Below are 24704 nucleotides of genomic sequence, written 5' to 3' on the forward strand. Positions count from 1 at the left end.
AAATGTCGTATCGTGTTGTTTTTCACGATTGCAATTCGCCGTTGCAAGTGGAAGATAAGGAGTTACCGCCTATCCACGAAGGAGAGGTGCTTGCTAAGATTAAACTAGCTACAATATGTGGATCGGATTTACACACAATAGCAGGAAAACGATGGACGGCGACTCCAAGGTCATGGTGACGTTACATTTCTTAAAATTACAGCGTGCTAATTATCAATGAATGTGGGCTGACGTAGAAATTCATGTCTAGGAAATTAGAGTGCGACTTTAGTACAATGTGTGTATATCTGTTACAGCAGGGTTTAGTTTAGAGCTGAGTTGTGCTAACTAGAAAGGTGTGCAGTGGTGTACTGTACCGGTAATATCTGAAAATGAAAAATTACAATGTTTTGCAAAGCTGCTCAAAATGCTAATTGAGTCTGTAAGTCACGTGATGTAAGTTTAAGTTAATTAATCATACTATGCGGGATCTAATTTAATAAGGAAGAAATTAACTAGAGAAGTGTGAAGATAGTTATTTGTTGCAACAGCATTTTATATATCCTTATGAGGTTGTAACAGCTAGAGTAGTTTTGTGTTGTGCTTGATGGGAGGAGCTGTTTTGTACTAATAAATATTATTAATCACACGAGTCTTTGATAGAACTTACTAGAAACTATGCTGGATCAAAATTGTGTGATTTGAGGACTTCACTATTCAAGCAGTCATGGCAAGCCTACATATATCACTAATTGAAGAAAAATTAATTAATGTGCTAAATTTGAATTGTGTGATATCTAAAGCTGCATGAAATCCCATAATTTGTTTCACACACAGGTATGCCTTTTCTATAAATAAATAATAACGGACGGTTATTAGCAATGATTCAGCCATTATTGCAGTTGTCGATTTATCTATGCAGCAATAACTGTATTCGTTCGTGTGCATGACGAGTGCTGAATCGTGTCTAGGTATAGTGACATGTGTTGTTTCTTATGCAGTGTGTTGGGGCATGAAGCTGTAGTTGAAGTTGTACATAGCAGGAGAGATGGATTAAAGCCAGGAGATTGCATCACTTTCAGTGTTATTGATTGTTGTAAGGAATGTGACAGATGTTCACGAGGCTTGGAGCAGAAATGTAGAAAACTTTTCAAGGTATACGGACCACTTTGAACTAGATTACACACGAGTGCATGTTTATCATGTATCATTGATGTAAATTAAGTATGACAGATATGTGTGTGTGTGTGCATGTGTTTGTGCGTGCATGCATGCATGTGTGTGTGCGTGTGTGGTGTGTGTGTGTGTGTGTGTGTGTGTGTGTGTGTGTGTGTGTGTGTGTGTGTGTGTGTGTGTGTGTGTGTGTGTGTGTGTGTGTGTGTGTGTGTGTGTGTGTGTGTGTGTGTGTGTGTGGAAACTCTCGGTCTCTGGACACCATACAGTCTCAAGATCATATGCTCTATAGCTTTGAGAATTTCTGCAATGAGTCACATGACGTTTTCAAAGTCTTTAAATAACTTATTACAACAGTTATCTGTGAAATTGTAGTCATATAATGCTAGATTGGTTTTACAACGTTTGAATTTAGAGATAGAGGATGTACGTATTTGGGACATGCATACTTGAGTTGTTGTTGGGGATGTTGGGGTGGGGAACATTCACATATGTAATATATATATATATATATATATATATATATATATATATATATATATATATATATATATATATGTTGGACAGCTAGCCTACATTACAGTTCTGAGTTTATAGGCAAACATCATGCCAGGCTTATGCTTACTGATCATAAGATAGGCTGTAATTAATTATATATGTACAAAATAGCAATAGTATTATAATATCATTGGTAGTTTGTCTTTTGCTACATGTGAAAATTTGCAGAAACCATTACTGATTAATCTTGTTTTGTTTTCTTTGTCGAGAGTACATATGAGCAGCAATTGGCTATTATCCAAATTGACTTCTTGAGCTCAGAGTATAATATTTTTGTTTCCCAGAAGGCAATAATGTTCTTTACTTGACTTAGGATATAGATGATGGCCTAATTACTACTGTGCTTCACTTGAGTGGCATACAGTACAGCCTCGATTATCGGGACCTAGATTATCCGGACTTTTGATTATGCGGACAATTTCTGTGTCTCTCAACCTTTTGCATTCACATCTTAGAACATCAAAGAAACAGACATCAATATGTTCAGAATTTTTCTCGCCACTCTAGGTTGAGTATGAATTTGTTATATCCAATACATAGGTAGCTGTTGATGACTCTTCTGGTGACATGATCTACAGCAATAAGTGTGGAAACAGAGTGTGGTCTTGTGTATGTATGGTGTAGGGAAATCAGTTGACATTACTAGTTAAAATGGAAGCATTGTGGGGGTGAGCTTCAGTGAGAACAGACATGAAACTCGGTGATTTGTTATCACGGAGAACTTGCACATATTTGCATTTTGGCTGCAGTCGTCAAGCCATCTAGAGAAGCTCAAGCCTGTTTGCACTTTCTCTTATTAGTGCAGTGGGAATGGCATGCAGCAACCTGGAGAGTGGTACAGCTATTACATTTACACCAGCATTGTGACGTACATCACAAACCATCATGTCTGTGATTGGCTCAAAATCAACGTCATTTCTGGTTGGTCGGTCGTACGTACACAAACACTCATCTCAACACAGTACAGTACACTTAGGAAGGGTCTCGCCAAGGCTTGCCCCAATCAACTTTTGATTATCTGGACACTCGATTATCCGGACTTCCACGTCTCCAGAGAAGTCCAGATAATCGAGGGTTACTGTAGGTAAGAAGTGCCTTTTACACCATTAGCATGTGTTTCTTCGTTTAGTTTTTATAATTTTGTCTGTTTTTCAAACATACTTAATTGCAACTGGAGAATGTAAGTCATACTATCAAGCTATTAGTTGTTAGCATATTATTTGTACACGTACATGTTTAGAGTGTCTACTATACTGTGTTCAATTTAGTTTATTATTTGTTTGTGTTTACATGTGATTTGGGCTATTTTTCTTAGTATGGTCACTCTGCTATGACCAACATGCAAGGATGGAGTGGATGCTATGCTTCTCACATTGTGCTTCACCAAGGAACATTCTGTGTGCAAATTCCTGGCCACATACCGGATTCTATTGCTGCTCCTATTAATTGTGCAGTGGCAACAGTTGTGAATGCTGTGTCACAGTTACCTAGTTGTGCAGGAAAGAACTGCAAGGTGCCAAGGTCAGTTCTGATCCAGGTATAACGTTGTTTTACTTTACACTTTTGCTCTCTCAGTAGTGTGTAAATCAGCAAAATAAATGCCCACCCCATGGTTCGACAGCACCAAAGGTGAAGTATGGGGCTTTCCCACAGCCTGACACTTAATGAAAGGGGTTAATTAATTGGTGGAAGTGATTACTCAATTAACTTAAACAGCATGTTGCTTTACTAACTACTAAACAACCATCATTATGTATATACATAGAAGCCTAATCTAGTTTGTATACTAGTATCTGAGTCATTATTTAAAACTTTTGAACTCAGAGTCAGCTTAGTCAGATTTGGAAAGTGCCAATTAGCACTAGTTGAAGGACTAATTGATGTGAAATCTTATAGCCTTTGCCAAAGTTGGGGCGTAATAATTAAGCAAATAAGGTACTAATGTTTTTGTTGTATGGTGTAAAATTGTACTTTTGCGTTTGATTGAAATATACAGTACTAGATCCATGCCCCGTCCTTCGTACGGGCAAGATATCCATACTGTAGCGTTCTGAGGGAAGACGCAGTCTGAGCGTGTGGTGGACACATCACGTGTAATCTTTGTTGCGAGGTTCCGTGTAGTGCTTGCTGCAGAAAACGTGTAGGTTGGATTTGGTGGAAATGCAATCAGAATTTGGAGAGAAACGAAAGCGATAGAAGAGTAGGTTCGTCAGCAAGAGATATTCGATTGCTCGAAGCTTTGCGAAGGACGACAACGTGTACGGTCTATACAGGACTGGTGTGGGCGTGTGTTCGAATTAGCTGGAATGTGTAGCGTTTGCGTCATCGAGAAATTTTACGCTGGGGTCGACCCCTTGAGAGGGGACCTGGTGCATAATTTTTTAATTTCTTACGCAAACCTTCCCCTTTGCTTGTCGAGTGTGCTTGCCGATTTCGGTTGTGAATGGACAAGAGACGTGGCTATGTATCGCGAACACACACACAGACAGACAATTTGAGCTTTATACATACTAGATGAACAGAATTTTGTGTATTTTGTATTGATATTACAAACAAGGCTATAGCTTCAAACTTCCATTGTAATATACATAGTACTTTATTGTCAACAAAAGATTAAGCATTTTCTTTAGTGCAAGGAGCTATCAAATATTAAAGGCTAATTTCATGTTACTATTTATCTTTGTGGGATGAAGTTTAGGAGAGTTACACTGTTGACACAATTGTGTTTGTTTTATGAAAATGACATATGCATTGTCTTGGCTACCTTTGGCAATTGCACGCTATTTGCATTTTATTGCAACTCCACTAATTCAAAAGCACCTTGATTCAATAAGCAACATGTATGTAGCTGTGAATGGTTTGTCATAGGGAGCAGGTATGCTTGGCTTATATTCCTGTGCTTTACTGAAAGAGAGAGGTTATCAGAGTGTGTACTGTACTGACTTCAATGAAGAAAGGCTAAAGCTATCATTGCTGTTTGGAGGGACTCCACTAACAACAGGTAAGTCTATGTAAACGTTTATTTACATGCATACGTATTTATCATTTAAGGTATGTCTAAAGTATTTTGAAATTAATACTGAGGCATTTTTTGTTAGTGCTCTCAGACGCGACATATATTGATTGATTGCTATTGCCTTTGCTTGAGAGTATAGATGATGTAGGCTTGACATTTCTTCATGGAGGATGTCGCTTAGTGGTAGGAGGTGTCATATGTGTTGCTTAAGACACTCATCTGGGTTGTCTAAATTAAGTTTCCTGAAGAAATCTTTTCAATTAGCTTTACCTCGTAAGTATATATATTATGCCTGTTCAAAGAACTATTCAACTTTGCCAACAATGGATAAGACAACACAGACATAGTATGACAATCTTGTGGTTAGTGTTGGTTAGAAATGTGTTTGTTTGGATGTCCTGTGATTGTTCAAGGTCTATCAATTCTCAGTTACTAATTGATGTATGTGAAATAATTTTACATTATATATAACATGTGACTATCTTCTTGACAGGCTCCACTGAATTTGAACACATTATAGCTGGACAGTCCTTTGATGCTGTAATTGAGGTTGTGTGACTGATGGTTTAGTTTGCATACTTCCTGTACACAGTATTCATTTGTCCAGGTCTGCGGTGTAATCAGTGCTATTCCAGATGGTGTAAGGGCACTTCGACCAGGAGGAACGTATCTGCTGGTTGGTTTGGTCCATCCTGATTCACAACTACCAATCACAGCGGAACAGATCATTAAGAAGTGCCTGACTATCAAAGGTTGCTCTCACACTACACCATACAATGCGATGTGTTAACTATGTGATGAACCACGTAGGTATCCATAACTACTCGGCAGAGCATCTACACTCTGCTGTCAAGTTCATTTCAGAAACTGTTTCCAAGTACCCATATGGAATGCTGATCAGCCCATCTTTTTCCCTCAGAGAGTTACCAGAAGCAATCAAGGCTGCACAATCACAGCAATACTTGAGAGTCAGTGTAGTGCCATAATACAAGATATGTATTTATACTATAATTCTGCCACTAGATCAGTCTGTAGTAAGCTAATAGACCACTATCCAGCTATAAACACATGGAGTGCCATACAACAAGAACTATATTAGGGCACTCGTGACAACTGCAGATCTTTCTGTTTACGTTTAGAAAATCCCTGTGTACCATCTGGACCAGTTGGACTTCGAATGACCCGCCAATCAGGACTACTGCTGCCAAGTTTTCCACTTATCCTTGGACTGGTTGAGGCTGATGTTGCATCAGGAGTGCGTCTTCCCAGTAGAGGGCTAGCACGTGGAGATACAGAATGATGTTCATGATGAACATTAGAAGAAACATTTCCCCTTATAGGTCGAGGACTGGAATGTGGGCTGACCTTTCGATATATCTCAGGACTAGGGGAATGACTCCTGTTCCCACTTCTGATTGATTTTGTCGGACTTGTGCTCAAGTATGATGTGCTGTCTGGTGTCCCTCTGGGGCTTTTGGAGCTCCTCTTGCTTGCGAATGGAATAGGGAGACCTTCGGCATCTGATGAACTGCAAGTGCTGTGGCCATCCTCTGCAATGAGTTCCTCCAAACGGTTGCCTTTCTTTTTTGAATTTCGTTTTCTTCTTTCAATAGGAGAACCATCATTTGTTTTGTTCTGACCACCTTTTCCTTCATCTTTTGCTAGCAAATTCACTCTTACCCCAGTCCTCCAGTTTGCACTCTTTGCATATTCACTGGAGGCTTTCTCTGCTTCACCTGCGTGTTTGAATTCAACAACCACGCAAACTGAAACGCCAAATTCACAGTGTGAAGACTGATGCTCCTTCACATCCTGAGGAAGAGTTGTACCTGGACGGAGAAAGCGAACCAGCACTACTTCTCCAAAACGAGACATCATTCCCTTCACTTCATCGAGACTAGGATCATTATGATCAAAATTGGTTATCACAACGCTACGGTGCGCTGATGTCTTGTCTGGTTTTGGTATTGGTGATTTTCGACGAACTTTGGTGCCCGTCTCGTTTACTTCCAACTGACTGGAAGACTCTGAAATAGCACGAGCGACGACTTGCCAATCTTTCGTCAAACACTTGACTTTCTTGAAGCTTGTAATCAATTTGATACTTACAAACCCCTGCTTGTTTCTCCATATGTGCTTTAGAAGAAACTTATCCTTGGTAATGTTTTCGTCGCTAAAATAGAACTCGACCTGTTGCACTATCTTCTGCAACAACTCTGTGTCAACCACGACATCGTCCGGTCCACGTGTACGTTGACGTAATTCACCGCCTACCACTTCTTCTTCGCTGTCCAGCGTCTCTTTTGTGTCGTGGTACTCGTCGCTATCCGAATCGTCCCGCGAGCTGTATGTGTGAGAATCGGCCAGTTCTGGTGATGCAATGGAACGTATCTCCTCTCTCGATTCGTCATCGTGGCTGCTCTCTAGCCCGTTAAAGATACTGTTACAAGATTGGTCTTCTGTAGTAGGTGTTGGTGGTAAGATGACGACTTCCATTGCCACGTTAGTTTGAGCATGTAGCACAGGAGAAACGTTCTTGGTTCATTGATATCAAATATGGAAGTTGTGTGTGTCTTGCGCTGGAGCAATTCCGGCAAAAGCTCCTCCTCCTCGTGTAATTCACGTGCGTTTAGCGTGTGTGTGTGTGTGTGTGTGTGTATGTGTGTGTGTGTGTGGTGTTTGAGGAGTAGGAGTAGGCAGTGTGAGAGATGGAGAAAGCTGGAAAGAGTTGGAGAGAGCCAGAGCAATCTGGAGAGTGAGGTGGAAATAAACAGATCGGAAAAAGCTGGATTGAACCGGAGACTTGATTGCATTGTGTACAGTACAATGTCTGACACCTACTCAGAGCTATATATATATATATATATATATATATATATATATATATATATATATATATATATATATCTTTTTAGTTTCTTCTTTTTGTCTTGTAAGCAGACAGTACACTAGCTCGTATTATGGATGTAGAGCAGCTTAGCTGCTCTAACAATACAAAAGATACATAATGCTAAATAATAATAATAATAATATATATAGATATTTTAAACCATTATACTTTTTTTATTAGCATAGTCATCCACCTCCATTGCTGGTGTGGTCTGAAATCGAGCACAAGTGTCAGCATCACATATGCATAGACGTAGGTAGGTACCTCGATTTGGTTGAGGGGGCACACATTGGCCTAACACTGCTCTGCACAATAAGGCTAGATGTATTGTTAATTAATCATATCTACGCATGCTACACAGCAAAAACAGGAAACCAACATTAACACTATAGTATTAGTGCAATAATACTGTATGTCATGTCAGTATTATTAGTTTGTACGTCTGTCATCCTTATGTATTAGCAGGTCGCTTGACACTGGAAAAGTTGAGAGGGCACGTGCCCCCAGTGTCCCGGTTCCTATGCCTATGATAGTAGTGTCAACTTTCAGAAAGTTAATGCAATACAACAATAATAATTACATTTACATAAAATTGTTAATAATTAATTTGTACTGTTTGGGCACGCCTGTTACCAGATGCCAGAAACCAAACAATAAAAAGTGCATCACAAGACATACTGTACCACTTATCGTAATATTGAGTAATTGTATCATGTACTGTAGAAAGCATAGTAAACTGAAGAGAAATTGAGAAAAGCCGCTGGAACCTCCCCCAGAATTTAAAGAAATTCCCTGCTGGTCAAACTGTCTGGTGCGGACATGCGTGAGACAAGGTCGAAATATGTGAGTGAGCAAACAGGCATACAAGCAGACACAGTTGACGTTGCCACCAATACCTTTCCAATAGGAAATTTCCGACTCACATGAGGTGATCCTATTGAGGAAACAGAAACTGTCAGCACTCACAATTTTAGTCACTGCTATTCAGCACTCTCTGCTCTGGTCAATGATGGTCAGACCCAAGGCTGTACTACGACTAGTATGTGGTTTGACTTTGAAAATTAAAGACAGCATTTCCAACAGCCCCACACAGTAATTCTTGTTCCTGGTCTCTAGTTACACTGGGAAGCCTCATCTACATTGTTACTAGAGATATCAGACAAGTGCATGTTGTCCTAGTCAAAGACACAACAAAAACGACGCAAGAGATGTCTGTGTGTACTAATACTAGCAATACATTTGTCCTGAGAAGTAGTGCATAATTTGCAATGCCATCTTGCTGTGACTGCATATAGCCGAATTTCATCTCTTTGAAGTTTTAACCACGACTGCACATGAAACTGCTACCAGGCTTGATAAATCAGTACTTGAACTGATCTGCATTGATTCTGTTTACAATATTCTTTGATATTTTCCATGCAGAAAAGTTCAATAATCAACTGGTAGGAAGAGAACTATCACTCTGGAATAACAAGGAAACAAACTTCTCGTTTATTAAAATATCTCTATCCTTGGGTAAAATGTACCATCCACAAAGCACTACAGCAGGCTATGCATCAGCTATAAACATACTTGAAACCAGCTACATACAAATCTGGGTAATGAATAATATTTATTCATTTAGAAATATTCAGGAAATAAGTAAAGCTACAGAAAATTAAGAATATGTAAAGTATGTGATTTCATATTTGGTTCTGGTATCAGCACAGACATACAGACACAGACACACAGACACACAGACACAGACACACACAGACACACACAGACACACACACACACACACACACACACACACACACACACACAACACAGGGCATATCTGTTGGCTAAATCTCTAATTACAATATCTTCCAGGTGCATGGCCAGACACAGCAGAGTGGAATATAACGTTCGGTCATCAGTCATTGACCGACCATCTGGTGTTCATAAAGCTTAATAGCTTTGTATGGATGGTAGGGTATCAATGAGTGACACAAAAGTCCAGACAACTGATGGAAGCAGCAGACAAGATCTAGAGATGATGATCTCCAGATGTGTAAGTGCAAATGACGTTTTAGAGCAATATCATATTTATTGCCCCAAGCACCATTTATTCCTCCAGCTGCAGTGGAATAGGATAAACATTTACATGTTACCTGCCTGTAACTAAATCGTTTGTTGAACAACTAGATGCTCTTGATTAGCTTGTTCATCTCTAGATCATTTTATGTCATTAATTTACAGGCATTGCTGCTTTTAACTAAAATTTAATAAAATTTTAGCTACAATAAATTTTAACCACCATGACAACCAACTGTTGTCATCATGATCAATAAGTCTCGCGTAGTCAGACCCTTTCCGCCGCGTCATACTTCCGGGTGGAAAGGGTCTGGCTACGCGAGACTAGAAATCAATAGCAAGAACAAACAAGCCAAATTTTATGTTTATATTTTGATAGCAAATAAATACAGTAGTGAATATGATGCAACAAATAAAGAAATTGAACTAAATGTTGATGTTGATAAGGCTTATGTTCCACTCTGCGTGACAGGCATTTTATTCTGCAAGAATCAGGAACACCTGCCGAAGTCATTATCACCGTTTCGTGATCATTTCGAGTGATGGTGTAGATTAATGCATGACCTACTTGTGAAAGAAGGACTCTCGGATGTGTGGTATGGTGGAAAGGTAATCTATGGTTCATTGTAATTAACTACATCTTACATGCACCACTACTACTCTGTTAGTTGTGTTCTCTAGATGCTGATGCTGATACAGTTTGTGGCACCACAAGTTCCATTGGCTCTTCTCGCATCTTTTTCTTCCGATCTACCACAGCCAAACAAATCCAAGAAATTTGCTCACAAAGACAGCCTTTCTTACTAGACTGACCTTTGACTGGTGGTTCCAGTAGATGAGTACTCCTCTCGACCTCCTTGACATCGTCTTCCTTAGACAGTCGCTTTGCTTCCTTCAAGCTAATGCACAGCAACAGTCACTATGAAACAGTTTCACAGTTTGTAGATCAACTGCATGAACCGATTCTTTATGAAATGATTCTGCCTTTTTGTCTTAATGTCTTCAATACGTGTCATTGCCTTTTCTAACAAAGTCAATTTATTATACTGTATGTATGTGACAAATCAAAGCATAGAAGCAGTGGACTCACTTGTCTTTGTCCATAACTCTCTGCTGTACTTTATAGGTACATTTCTTTTCATTTCAAACTCCAGACAAGAGTCCTGAAAAGAAAATTTTAGAGCCCAGCAAGAATGTTCTGTAGAAAGAGCTAAAATTTGAAACAGGTCTAATCAAACTCTTACTGCTTTCATTTCTTTGAGGTGTGTTTTCCTGTGTGCTTTAGTCCAACGAACTTTCCTGGGATTCCTCTTCTTCTTGAATGCCTTGTGACATTTTGATCGACAGAATCGAAAGATCTATTAGATAAATAAGAAGAATAGGACACATTAGGATACAGCGACACACAACTCCCCAACTTGAAACTAAATGTCATCAACACTACTTGTCTAATAAAAGTGCTAGTTACAACAAATGTAGGACAGCAGAGATTCCAGAGAGATGTTGTAATGTTGTCAGAGGCGTTTGTCTGTGTGTTTATGTGTCTGTCTGTAAACACATCTCTTGAACAGCTGAATTAATTAGCATATCAATGTGAAACTTTCAGAATAGAGATCTTGCCAAAACCTCAGAGTGTTTGTAAATGGACACTGAAAAGTAAACTCTGAGATTATCAAATTTTAAACTGACGCCCAGGATCCATGTCAGAACAGCACACTTTATACCTAGTAGTTGCACTCAGATTGTGTGATCCCATTGTAGATGCAGGGACGTAGCCACCGGTCTGGTTCAGACCACTTTTCAATATTAAATAATTTGTACTTTCACCAATGGTCCATTCCCGAGAACTTCCGAAATAAGGTATAACTGATTAAATAAGTTTTACTTAATTAATCGCTTTGTAGACAGCCTCATATCAAGTGCCAGCAGCCCATCAGACCAGACCACATACAGATTAATTGCATACCTGTTCATTCTGATTTCTGGCTCTAGGGCCGTGTTTCCACTAGCTGCACCTTAAACTAGTTTAGCTTAAATGCATTTAAAACTAAACCAGTTCAAGAAAGCGACTGTTTCCACTAGGAACTTGCACATCCAAGATGTGCTAAACAAACCGTCTAGGAACGCCTTAATTAATTTGAAGTATTGAGGTGGTCTGTCACTGAGTCAGGGCAACTGTTGGTTGTTACTGATTCAGCATCTGCTAGTAGGAATTTGCATGAGGATGACTAAGGACACAGTCTCTCTCTCTCTCTCTCTCTCTCTGTAGCTGCTGATTTCTTTCCCTAGCTAACGACCCTTACATCTCTAGGGCAATCCTATCCCGGCAAAATAGTCAATATCATCAAACGGCGATGTCAGAAGCCATCTAAACAAGCGCGCTACTGTCACGTGACAGTTAAACCTAAACCACTTTGCTAAACCTACTTCGAAGTAGGTTTACGAAAGCGGTTTAGGTTTAACATATAGCTGGCTTAGTGCAGGTGGAAACAGGTTAATTCTTAAACCAGTTTAGCTTAAACCACTTGTTAAACCGGTTTAGGCACTAGTAGTAATGCGCCCTAGAGGTTTCACAGAAAGGTTACTTTTCTTATGTTAATTACTTCAAATTTAGTAACCTATCAAGTCAACCAAAGTTGGGTTAGACTCAATGAGGAGCAGATCGAACAGTCAGGCAAAGCGGAATCATCTCATGATTGCAGTATGTACCACCAAGATATAGCCGACTTCTTGATAAGTATAAAATCACAAAAATTAGGCAAGGACGTACCACTCGCAAAATTTCATCCTTCATGAAATGGCATGTCCCATTTATATAAGTATACGTATGTACTGACATTTGAAGAAATCAAACACGAGAAGAAATTTATCTTTTACAAATGCGTGCTTGTGCGTGTGTGTGCATGCTTCCAAATTTTCAACCGGACCACTTCCAAACTGACGGCTACGTCTCTGAGACGGCTCCTAATCTTAGAATCTACAGTCTCAATTTCCTTTTCAAGACCATCATAACAACAGTCAACATTCCCATATATCCTAAAGTCAATATTTAATGTTTTTGTCCACAAATATTCCTTGAGAGTTAGGCAAGTAGGCAGGCAAAACGCCAAAATGAATATAAGCAAGCGCTCAAGGGCACAAACAAAGCACTGTACATGTAGGCCGAGACGCAACGATACTTCTAGGCAACCACATGGAGACGAAGACTAGAGACTCAAAACCCCAAACAACACAAACCTTGCAGTCATTCCTGACGAACTGTATACCGTGTCCCGGATAGATAGTAGAAGAACAGAAGTAGCATTTCTCCAGTCTCATCTTACGTCACCTTATGCTGCATGTATCACCTCTATAGCGCGCGCACTCAAGAAGCCGCGATTATCTGTGCGTTGTCTGCGCACAATCAGTATGACCTACTAGAATTTAGTAATTTCGTATACATCGTACACGTACACACGTACTTACATCTGTTGACCAGTTCAAGTACGTTAGTATTCGGTGCAGTTCTTGAAATCTGCAGCAATATTAATATCACTTACTGATCTCTACATATAATGCAAGCAAGGAATAAAATGCTAGTGTCACGTTATATTGCATGATCATCCGAGAATCTGACAATGTCTGATTGGAAACTAACATTAAGAGTAAGAGAAATTTCTGAGCCAACATACAGTTACTATTAAAACAGCTCTGCTGGTATACACAGGCTCAGTTACAAATTTTCACTATTTATTTACTCGGTTTTAGTATCACTTTTTACTATCACTTTCTTTTATAAAACTCTTTTCGTTCAGCTTTCTGTCTTTTGGCTCTCTCGTCTTGGGCCGCACACACAGACTCGGAAGGAACGTGCTTGCTTTTCAGAATCTTCATCACAGCAGCTTGGCTAACACCATATCTTTGTCCTAATTTAGCTATCGTCCATACATGAGGATATTGAGCTTTTAGGTCTCTCATTTCTTCCATCTGTTGCCACAACAGTCGCTTTCGTGGCTGCCACCTTTTGTGTCCTATTCGCATCTTGTCCCGCCACGTTTTCCAGCTATCAGTCAAGTGTGTGCTTGCAGGCTGGCCTTCCATTGGTTTACAGTGTTCCTCATCAGCAAATCTAACCCAAGACAGTCATCCAGTAAATTTATTAGCAACAATTTATATGTAGAACAAACACAATAAAAGACAAACTATTGGAAAGAAATAAACATGACATGCACACAAACTTTTAAGGGTGGGTGAACGTTGTCATTCTCATCTGTTGAATTTGGTGACTCATTATTTGTCCCATTCTTGATGTTAGAGCTAAGTATAGTTTTAATACAAATCTTTAATAACAAAGACTTAGAAGTCCTGCAAAGACTCGACCCATTCAATAATCATTGTGATGATAACTGTATTAATATTAATTATTAATTCAAGAATGTTAGGACAGAAAAACCTGATTCTTCAAATAGTGGCATGTATTCACTTCTTTGAAAGGGGTTTTACTGTACTGAATTTGAATGACAGATTTTATACAGTCTCAACATACGCTCATGCACAAACTGACATGACCAGATATGAGGTAAGCATTGCAGATGGACAGGATCTTTACTGTACAAATGGCTGCCATAGGACTGGCAAACCTGCGCCAGTCCCTACTGCAACCCTATCAGTATGTACCCTAATTAATTAATTAATTAATCTGTCTGGGCAATTTTATGCAGTCCCAAGAGCAACGTCATTCTTTCTAATCAGCTCGTCACACCAGGCATCAGTGTCTGCAGCAGCAAAAGTATTGGTTGCATTGCACACGGGACATATCTAGTTGATCACTGCAGATGACAACCTCAATTGCAACACTACACAGGGCAGCAAAGATTTCTCACCTTTTTACAGCACGTATAGCACGGATAGAAAGTTGATTTTTTGAAAAGACTGGTATTCGTCGAAACTGTCCGTGGACGAGAAAGCGAATCATTGGATGCTCGGTGTCAGTTACCCCGGATAATTATTCTCGCCTAGCGTGCGTTAACTGCACAATGCTACCTGAAGACGTTCTCGACGATTTATGCAGGTGCTTTTTTTCATATAGTTTCGCGACGTATGTACATTACTTTGTGTTGTAGCCGTTTTCTTATCAACATTCCTGAAGAAGAGAAGAGTAATTTGGTTAGGATTTGCTTTCAAATCGAACTGGCCCACTGGTTCTACATTGACTTTCACCGAGAGAAAAGGCCGCAGTTGCCAGGATGTTCAATGAGAGAATTTACGCATATAAATATCTGTTGATAAATGAAACTGTTTCAGTTTGAACTACAATTGTGTGTTTAGTGAGATTAATTATATTCAGTTGTCTTGTATTGTACTATATTGTATTGTATTGTTGCTTTGTCCCTTGTTAGGTTGTGTTTATCTGTCTGTTCTACCATTTACTTATCTTATCTAAAATAAGTATGTTACCAAGGTTATAAGCAGTGCAAAAGATTTTGGTCAACAGTTGTGTCAATCATTTCTAAGGCTACATGTAAAACTAGAATTGATTGCATGAGTATATAAAGGTTGTAATAGAATTATTTGGGCAACTTGTTGTTGGTTAGCTTCTCTAAAAGGTAAATTTTAGCTGCAGGTTTATTAAAATCAACACAACATTCTGATTTGTAGTTGTGGTAAACAGATTGGACTTATGGGTGTTTACACATAAAGACAAGTAAGCTACTTAAAGTAGACTTGAACAACTTATTAAGGAGGCTAGAGACACAATTAATTAAGTCTCTTCCTTCTAAATGTCGTCACACATCAATGCTGGAAGTGGCCACAGATGTTTGCGCATGATTGTTCTTACTCATGAGCCCGATGCCAGTGTGTGACTTTAAATTTCTTTGATTAGTCTTTATGAAAGTTGTTGCTTTGAAGTTTCTCAAGGTGCACACTTTATCTTATGCCATAATGGTGCAAAATGATGACTATACATCACAATGTTGAAATTCTGACATTCCTTTGCTACATACTAATGTGCATTACCTGAGGCAGAATGCAGACACACCAAGAAGTGAGTTGTTGTAAGGCAGAAACAAGGAAACTTGAAGGTTATGTGAATACACTGATCGTTGAAGAAACTTCACTAAGGAGGAATAAGAAATTGAAATGAGCTGGCACTGCTGCTTTACTGTGACAGTCTGAGTATTGCTCTACACTTTGCAATTGCTGAGTGTGGTTTCAACGTTTATACTGGCTGTTATGTTATAAAGACATGCACAGCTTGTCAATGCCTCCGGAAGCACATTGTTTAATGGACTCACTGACTGAAATCATTTAGCGAGTGTGTAGCATTATAGTGTCATAGATGTATTTGGCTATCTACAGCAACTCTTGAATATGAATTTACGCAGCAAACGTTTTTATCATATTTAATATCAATGTTTTAGAATATTAATATCAACAATTGTGGTTACAAAGTGTTTCTTTTTAAATTTGACCAGCAAAACTAGACAGTGGCTCAATTTCTACAAGGAAAATATCTACATAGCTAAAGCAGTTTTAGATGCCTGAGTACAAGAGCGTGTTCACATCTCTTCTATCTAAGCTAATCATATTTTTAAGTAAAGTTTACTAAAACTGCTATATAGGCTAATCATAGGTAAAGTATTTTAATTAAGTAAACTGCTATATAGGCTAATCATATTGCTACTATATATATATATTTCTATTTCTATTTATTTTATATATATAGATAACACAATAACACATCCGCCCTAAGGACGGAAGCACAAAGAGTCTAAGTCGCAATATCGCAATAATTAGGTAGATAGTCAACAATCACGAGGTCCTATCTGTCACTAATCATTCTTGAGTTATACTGCCACAAACGAACAGATAACTGTTCATGAAATTGCGTGGAAGCTTGGCTCAGGGACAAGCCAGATGATAGAAGAAACTTCTTTACGATTGATCTCAACACCTCTAGACTATGTGCAGCCCACACTTCGTATGATTCCACCACAAGAGGGTAGAACAAACAACCATAACTTGAAACGTTAGAATGATGGCGTTCATCTTTGTCCACTTCCCCAGCCTTAGCAGCAGCATCAGCTTTTATGGCAGCATTAATAAGGTGAGAGGGAGTGAACGAATTCCTCACGGAAATGTTGAAATAGGCAGCCTTGCCTAGGGAAAAGTCGGGATGGAAAACGTCACCTGGTCTTGTCATAGAATGAGAGGAACAGCGTTGTTCTCGACTTACATTGGAGTTGTCTAAGAGCAACCAGTGGAAGATGATGTCACATAAGGCATCATGCTGCTTAATTCGAAGAGGACCACAGCCAAGAGCATGATCATATATATATATATATATATATATATATATATATATATATATATATATATATATATATAACTCCACCAGGCTTTCCAAAATATGATGCAGCAACTTTCTATTCAATTATGGAAACATAACTCGAGAATGATTCATAAGAGAATTCAGCTTGAAGTACAGGACGTTGATAGTTGGGATATACCTAGTGTAATATATATATATATATATATATATATATATATATATATATATATATATATATATTATATTTTTTAAAAACTAACCCAAAACCAACCCAAAACCAACCCAACCCCCCCCCCCCCCACTCTACAAAAAGTCTAGAACGTCATCAGAGCAATCTACAGACAATCTCTCTAGAATTATCTTTGCATTATACAACCAGAGTTTAATAGAAAGCCGTTGGTGGAAATAGGACGTGGCCTGGCTCATTGTTGGGTGACTGTGGAATGTTGTTCTTTTGCAGATTGATTTTAAAACCTGGAGACTAGACGGCGACCACAAGCCCAGACTTTCAACAACTAGTGGATAAAACACACTCCATTCTCACTAACAATGTCTTTATATGAGCTGTCTTTCTCTCTTTCTCCAGCTTCTGTCGCAACCCCTGCTTGACAAGCTGCCTTTACCGTATATGTTGGTTGGAGAGAATTTCTTACTGTGGAGTCAAAGTAAGTTGGTCGCCCTCTCTCAAAATCTGGATGGTATACATCTCCTGGTCTTGCATTCGAGTCACCACAAAGCCGCTGCTCACGACGACAATTGGCACTATCAGATAATAGTGCTTCGAATACAACATCAGCAAGAGCGTTGTGTCGTCTATTTCTCCAGTTTCCCTCTCTGCAATCCAGTAGATGGTTCCCATAACTGTCTAAAACCTGTCCACAAGAACAACGCTGTGAGCTTGAAGGAGGTGGGAAGAAAGGTATCCCCAACCATGTGTGAACAGCGATTATGAACTCCCTCTGGGGCATGGCAAGGCTGAGATTGGGGTTGGGTATTGCCCTTAGCCATGCTCCAGCGTGAGGAGCAGATATCGTGTTTAGTCGAGCACGATCTCTCAAACTTGCTTTCTCTAAGATGGTTGTTGAAAGCTTGGTGTCCAGGAGACGTTGTAGGTCACGTTGACTACTCGAGGTAAGATCAATGGTGTCAAGCGAGTCAGGCACAAGACTTCGAATATGATCCTTAGCAGCAGACTCTCCAGGAAAAGCACTAAAGTCAGGCGACGAATAATTACTATTGGGCACTGACTCCTCCAGAAGTGGCATAGTTGGTAGAAGATGAGAACATAATGATCGAACGGAGTTACAGCTGCCAATGAATGCAGAAGAGGACATTCTCACCGCCTCTCGTAGGCCTAGTTCCCCTTGATGAACAGGCAATGAAGCCTGCAACCAAGACATGTCTGAGGTGGAACATTGAATGTTGGCATCAAGACATACCCGTAGGTTTGAATCAAATTTGGCCAGTTGCTGGATACCTTTGTTTGGTGGAACTGTTATCAGCAAATTATTGATCTTGCAAGAGGTTAGACAAGATCGTAGTAGTAGCAGCTGTATCTGGGGATCATCCATATCCAATAATTTCTCCTGACATTGAAGGACTTTGTCTACACGTTTAGCGACGTGGCCACAGTAGTGCTCTTCTGATCCAAAGACTGGAGATCCAAGAAACTCTACACTACCCACTAACCCAACAACACGATGAACCTCAGAAGGAAATTCCGAAAATTTTTGATCTCCAGAAGGCCAGAACACTTCACATTTGGTGGGATTCAAAAGAAGGCCAAAGGAAGGACCTCTAGACTGCAGAAGATGGAAAAGTTGAGCAATTGCAGGTCGAGGTCCAATGAACGTACCATCATCAAGATACCAAAGTTGAAGTGGAACTTTTCCAGCTGACCCTATGTCATCCATCAATTCCAAAGCCACAAGTGAAAATAGAAGAGGCCCCAAAGGGTCACCTTGTTGAACTCCGCCTGATGATTGAAGGTGATGGTTTCCAAAATGAAGCTCTCCCTTAGAGTGGTAGCACTACAGTGCCCAAGAATATATTTTAGGAAGTTCTTTTCGAAGACGGAGCAGAAAAGAGTCTCTAAAACAGTTGTTGAAAGCATTGGACATGTCTATCTTTATGCAACAAAGACTTGGATCTTGATCGTAATCATCAATGAACTTAGACAAAAGGTGGATTGCTACCTCCATGCCAGACTTGGTGCCAGTTCCCACTTGGCCATAGGGAAGAAGAATGTCGGGCAGCTTTGACCTTACAACCAAGCAGCAAATCCGGCTAACCAAATGTCGTAGAGTTTCACCTACAGCAATGGGACGGACTCCTTGGCCTCCCTTTTTGCAAAGAGCAGTCAACGGAGCTCCTGTCATAAACGGTGCAATACGACGATCCATTTTCCCGGAAACAGCCACATTTATCCACTGAGTTAACCTGTCAAGGCATTCTTGGGCTGCTGGTGTACACGTACCTACAATAGCATCCAGGAGGTGCTGAGGGCGAAGTTTGGAGAAACCTGGGCTGCTCCCAAGAGGAAAACCTTTTAATGACTCAGGCACATGGGAAGCAGTGGCACATAAAGCAGGCGGTAATTTATCAGACCAACTGTGTAGTGGGTGAAGAGGATGGCGATTTATCAAATCTTGCAATGTGTTGCTGTCATTTTCAGATGCACATTCTTGTGACTGCAAAGACCATGCGGCATCACCATATCGACCTTCTCTTGCTAAGAAAGTAGCATGTCTAGCATTGCTTTGCTGCAGTGACCTGTCTGTATTAACATAGCTTGTGGACTTGGACTGCTGTCCAGCTTCACTTCGTACTTCCTCCCACAATGACACCAGACATCCATTTTGCCATTGCTGCAGACGTGATTTCAACAAAGCGCTTACCACATATCTTTTTCTCTTTCCACCCCGAGGAGGGGAACGTAAGACTGCTTTAGCAAACATATATATATATATATATATATATATATATATATATATATATATATATATATATATATATATAGGCTAATTGTAGTTAGAGTAATTGTGATCATAGTGCAGGTTTATGGGCAAAAGGTTTGCACTGGTATGATTTGTGAGTCACATGTAGCACACATAGTGGCCACGTTCCATCATGGCACATGAAACACGGGATACTCTCACTGGCAGATGCAGCGATGTCCTATATGGAGGATACTGGAAGTCCATTTGGCGATGACAGCGAGGACAGTTCTGTCTCCAGAGGGTAGCAACCTAGAGCACATGCATTGTTGAGCAAAGAAACAGCACCAAAATTGAACTTGCCATCACTTGCAGGTGTCATGTGCTTTGACTATATCACTAATGGAGCTGTACAGCTGCTTAAGTCCTACTGAAAGTTTTTGTTTTTAGAATGGCATTAGACTAGTCATGATTTGGATCGGTGTAACCAGCCAAATTTAGTGCACTAAGGGAGAAGTAATTATGAATATGCCCCGTGTGAACAAGCCCTAATATAGCAACAACAGTGGCACTTATGACTAAGCAGTATGGATTTTTGACATCAACAGAAACTGAATTGTGCAGAAATTAATAATCACAATGACAAACTGTTCTTCAATAATGGATTAGTTTAGTTTGAATTCTGATTTACATATATTGATTGATCCACTCCAAAGCATTCTTATTCTACTAGGAACAGATGCGGTGATAATTATTGTTATTGATTATTAGCCACTATTGTAGCAGTTTGTATTTTACTAAATTTATAGCAGTTGTGAGTCCCCAGTCAGGGCTTGTCACTGATTTGTATTTTTGTATGTATTTTGTTTCCTTGACTTGCATATTGTACTATTTGGGCATTTGCCATTTCTACGGCATAGACAGAAGGATGTCGATGATATTCTTGCTCAGTGGAAGAGCTACAAGAGAACAGTACCGGTGTTTGGAGCTATCATATTGAATGAAACAATGGAGTTTGTGAGCCAAACTAGGGACAGTACATAGTGTCGTGATGTTTATGTCATTAATCTTTTAGTGTGTTTTGGTGCAAGGCTATTGGTCAAAGACAAGTTGGAGTTTTCCAAAGGGTAAAGTCAATTTAGAGGAACCTGAGTTTGATTGTGCAGTTCGAGAGGTATGAGTTTTCGAATGTCTTGATAAGTGTGTGGACAATAGTAAAGACATTGATCTGCATGAATCATTGATGTCTGCTTTCTAGTTGTGTTTAGCAATTATGTAGTGGTTTATGTTGACAACTATATATTATCATGAGTGGTACTTGCTTTTTCTTACATAGGTATGTGCAGGATATTGGATACTTGTACACTCAATTGAACTATCAATAGCATTTTTCTTTGGTTTATGCCATACTGATATTAAGTTCTGCTTGTGCATGTATCTCACGTTGTGCATGCTGTGTGTGTGTGTGTGTGTGTGTGTGTGTGTGTGTGTGTGTGTGTGTGTGTGTGTGTGTGTGTGTGTGTTGATGTGCTAGAAAATACTATTAGTTATTAGATAATTTTTGTTATTGACAAAAGTTATTGTTGGTATGTGTCATCATCACCCTCTTAGTAAGACAAGTGGGGTCTTTACTCTCAACTGGGTGTCCACCAACCTGGCAGGTAAGTCCCAGAGATGTACATGTTTCTATCATGTAATCCATATGGCGCTAGTAACTGGCATATCAATTATTGATTGTGTACACTACAAGTAAAGGATTTCACCAGCTCTGTACAGCATGCTTTGTAGATATCAACGACCACCAGGAAAGCACTTATTCTCAACTGTCTCCACACCAGATCACAGAAACTTCCCATTGATGGAAACAAGTCTACTCTCACAGACATGGCTGGACAAACAGTGAGAAAGAACCAACAGACTCATTTTATTATATTGCTGTTGCCACTCAGGATTGAACCCAGGCTATCATGGTCAGAGAACCAGAACTCTAATCACAAATATACATCTTATGCACAAACAACTTCTATGATTAGATGCAGACTAAGTTTTGTCTATTAATTAAAATTTAAGATCAGTAATTTTGTGTCAAGGGCCAAGATTAAATCCACATTATCTGCTCAAATTGGACATGATAGACATTGAGTAAGACTCGTCTTGAGCTCACTCACTAAGTTGTTTTGAACATGCTGCAGACATAGTTAATGTGCTTTCGACTTGACTTAGTTCCTTTTTGTGTTGTAGCAGTGTGTTGTCGGTATTGTAGTACAGTTAATGCTATATCAATAAAGTTGTTTTGTTAAAAATTAGTATTGTTAATATTATTTATTTTATTATTACTATTAGTATTATTTGCTTACATTAGGTAGAAGAGGAAACTGGTCTGAATGTTCGGGAGTATGCTAATCCTGATCATTACTTGGAGCAAAAAGTCAATGAGCAGCAAATTCGGCTGTACATAGTGCCAGGAGTTCCAAAATCAACAGCTTTCAAGCCTCAGACAAGAAAGGAAATTAAAGTACTTGTTCATTTGCATTTTGTTTGTGTAAACTGCTTTGTTGGTAACAAGTGGTTGTCAGGAAATCAAATGGTTTGCTATAAAACATCTTCCATCACACAAGGGAGATACAAACTCTCAGAAGAGTCTTGGTTTGAGTTGGAACAATTTTTTTCAAGTTATTCCATTTCTCAAGTAAGCTGTTAATTAATGTAACACACACACACACACACACACACACACACACACACACACACACACACACACACACACACACACACACACACACACATGTAAGCAAATATACAAACAAAGAAACAAAAAAACAAAAAACACATGCTGTCACGCATGACCAGACAAATAGCATTCAAACATCTAAATTGCATTCTACATGCAAACGTTTTTGGCTACTCCATGCAGTACACTGATATGCACTGTTACATGTAGCCTCATACAACAGTATGAGCAGCAGGTTAATTTACTGTTGTCAAGATTGGCTCTAGTTAGAACCATGATGTACAAGAAATATACCTACAAGCAACGTATAGGGTGCACCGGCCTTTGGGAGGTGATTCTTTGCCTAAAGAACTACCTATAGAATCACCTTCAGAGCAGTGCACAGGACTGAAAAAGATAAATAACTTATATTAGATAATGTACTTATGTGTGCGTAATAATATACTGCCATTTACTGTGTACTAACTTAATCTTTTCTAGGCCATATGTGACGTTGTCACTCATGAAGAGTGCTTTCTACTTACATGAGGCACTTGACACATTTAATCTAAGAGAGAAAAAAGAGTGTGATTATTTTACACAATAGTCAATGGTTGTGTTTATTTGTGTGTGTATATGTGACATGTGTGCACGCACGCGTACCTACATCTGTTTGCATGTGCATGTGGTACTGTATGCTGTTTGGAAATTGTTTCACTATGTCAGTGTTTGTCAAACTTGTTACAGTTTCTAATTGATCTCAAAATATTTGTTAAGTAGTGATTAATGTCATCAGTGCTTAGTGTCATCAGTGCTATATAAGATCAAGACAAGGGCATGTTTTAATAAGAAAATGCAGTTTGTGTCACACTACTTGTGTTTTTGGACCTGAGAAAACGGAGACCTAAAGCACTGACTGTGTTGCACAGCACACGTGCTAATTGTGTAAAATTATGTAAAGAAGCAGCAAAAAATAACTGAAATTAGCAGGAATTTTTGCCTGTAGTACATCTTTGAAATAAGCGATAGCATATTAACCATGGAAGTTTATTTCTCAGGCAATCTGGATATAATAGTGGTTGTTGTATGTATGTACGTACAGCACATCTTTGCCAGAGATGTGTTGATATTTATCTTTATGTCATATCAAATTCATTAGGAACATCTTTTGTTTAGGCTTCTCAAGAAATGGATTGCCTCTCAAAGCAAACCTGTTGCTTCACTAGCTCACCATCCTCTACCAGCTGGTACAGCCGAGTCTAGTGTTGCAGTACACAGTTCTACAATCCATTCTAGAAGTGCGCAGACTGATGCAGTTGCTTTCCACAACACATACCATCTTCAACCATCACTGATTCATCAACCAAACATTTCACATCAGTGGTTTTATCAACCTGGAGTGATGCCTTCGCTTGATGCATTCCGTTTCAGCAATTATGGAAATTACCCTCCACCTGTTAGACTTCCAGCTGTAGGTCAAGTTGGTAGTGTTGGTCATCGAGCTGCTACTTTTGATCATGCTGCTAGAGTTCATTTTTCAAACCATCATCCTACCAGTGTTTCAAGTCTGGTGTTGGCTGGAAGTGCCAATAAGCAAGAACAGGGGAATGATCTTCATTGTTTTATTCCTCGATATTTGCCATGGGACAATTTTGTATTTGACAGAGAGCAAATCCAAATCAGCATGTGTAGGATGACTTAGAATGGTACAATGAGCCATGTCTTTTTGGAAATGGAAAACGCTGTACAGGTTCATGTGAAACATCTTTTGAATATCCCTTTGGGTGACAGCCAGCCCAATTGTCTTACAGTCTTATAATAAATATAACACTAGTTCAACCAGCGATCTTCAGACTGGCAGTATAGTTACTTTTGTTGAATTTTGTTAAGTAATTTAGGACACTTTGTTTCCAGTACCCAAAAATCCTGTTGGGCTCTCTTGATACATTTGATGATTCTGAATAGCAATTTCCTGATTTGATGATAATTGATCATGCTGCTATGTTTACTAACTGCACTTTATTGACATCTCCTTTCACAGCAGCAAGCTCTAGTTGTCGTTCCATAATTCA

The 24704-nt window shown here is 39.3% G+C and overlaps 5 protein-coding genes across 5 annotated transcripts; 2 read left to right on the forward strand and 3 right to left on the reverse strand.

Moving 5' to 3' along the window:
- Window positions 1-2: 2 nt before the first annotated feature.
- LOC134192345 (L-threonine 3-dehydrogenase-like) lies at window positions 3-10759 on the forward strand. The gene is made up of 9 exons (XM_062661079.1): window positions 3-169; window positions 981-1134; window positions 3026-3247; window positions 4579-4711; window positions 5220-5275; window positions 5334-5478; window positions 5537-5694; window positions 9471-9651; window positions 10147-10759. Exons 1-8 carry the CDS (start codon window positions 3-5, stop codon window positions 9501-9503), a joined length of 1068 nt encoding a protein of 355 aa, XP_062517063.1. The 3' UTR covers window positions 9504-9651; window positions 10147-10759.
- Window positions 5689-7286, reverse strand: LOC134192341 (la-related protein 6-like). The gene has a single exon (XM_062661074.1). It carries the CDS (start codon window positions 7220-7222, stop codon window positions 5822-5824), a length of 1401 nt encoding a protein of 466 aa, XP_062517058.1. The 5' UTR covers window positions 7223-7286; the 3' UTR covers window positions 5689-5821.
- LOC134192344 (probable ribosome biogenesis protein RLP24) lies at window positions 10284-13034 on the reverse strand. Its single transcript, XM_062661078.1, has 6 exons — window positions 12912-13034; window positions 10919-11032; window positions 10765-10837; window positions 10635-10698; window positions 10488-10573; window positions 10284-10424 (listed from the first exon to the last, which is right to left on the reverse strand). Exons 1-6 carry the CDS (start codon window positions 12990-12992, stop codon window positions 10339-10341), a joined length of 504 nt encoding a protein of 167 aa, XP_062517062.1. The 5' UTR covers window positions 12993-13034; the 3' UTR covers window positions 10284-10338.
- A 143-nt stretch (window positions 13035-13177) lies between these two features.
- On the reverse strand, window positions 13178-14673 carry LOC134192283 (uncharacterized). The gene is made up of 2 exons (XM_062661006.1): window positions 14537-14673; window positions 13178-13782 (listed from the first exon to the last, which is right to left on the reverse strand). Exons 1-2 carry the CDS (start codon window positions 14626-14628, stop codon window positions 13437-13439), a joined length of 438 nt encoding a protein of 145 aa, XP_062516990.1. The 5' UTR covers window positions 14629-14673; the 3' UTR covers window positions 13178-13436.
- LOC134192282 (m7GpppN-mRNA hydrolase-like) lies at window positions 14658-24478 on the forward strand. Its single transcript, XM_062661005.1, has 7 exons — window positions 14658-14724; window positions 14777-14928; window positions 20812-20939; window positions 20998-21096; window positions 22285-22437; window positions 22499-22611; window positions 23809-24478. Exons 1-7 carry the CDS (start codon window positions 14690-14692, stop codon window positions 24332-24334), a joined length of 1206 nt encoding a protein of 401 aa, XP_062516989.1. The 5' UTR covers window positions 14658-14689; the 3' UTR covers window positions 24335-24478.
- Window positions 24479-24704: the final 226 nt, after the last annotated feature.

Source organism: Corticium candelabrum, chromosome 16 (genome assembly GCF_963422355.1).
Source record: "Corticium candelabrum chromosome 16, ooCorCand1.1, whole genome shotgun sequence".
Classification (NCBI taxonomy): Eukaryota; Metazoa; Porifera; class Homoscleromorpha; order Homosclerophorida; family Plakinidae; genus Corticium; species Corticium candelabrum.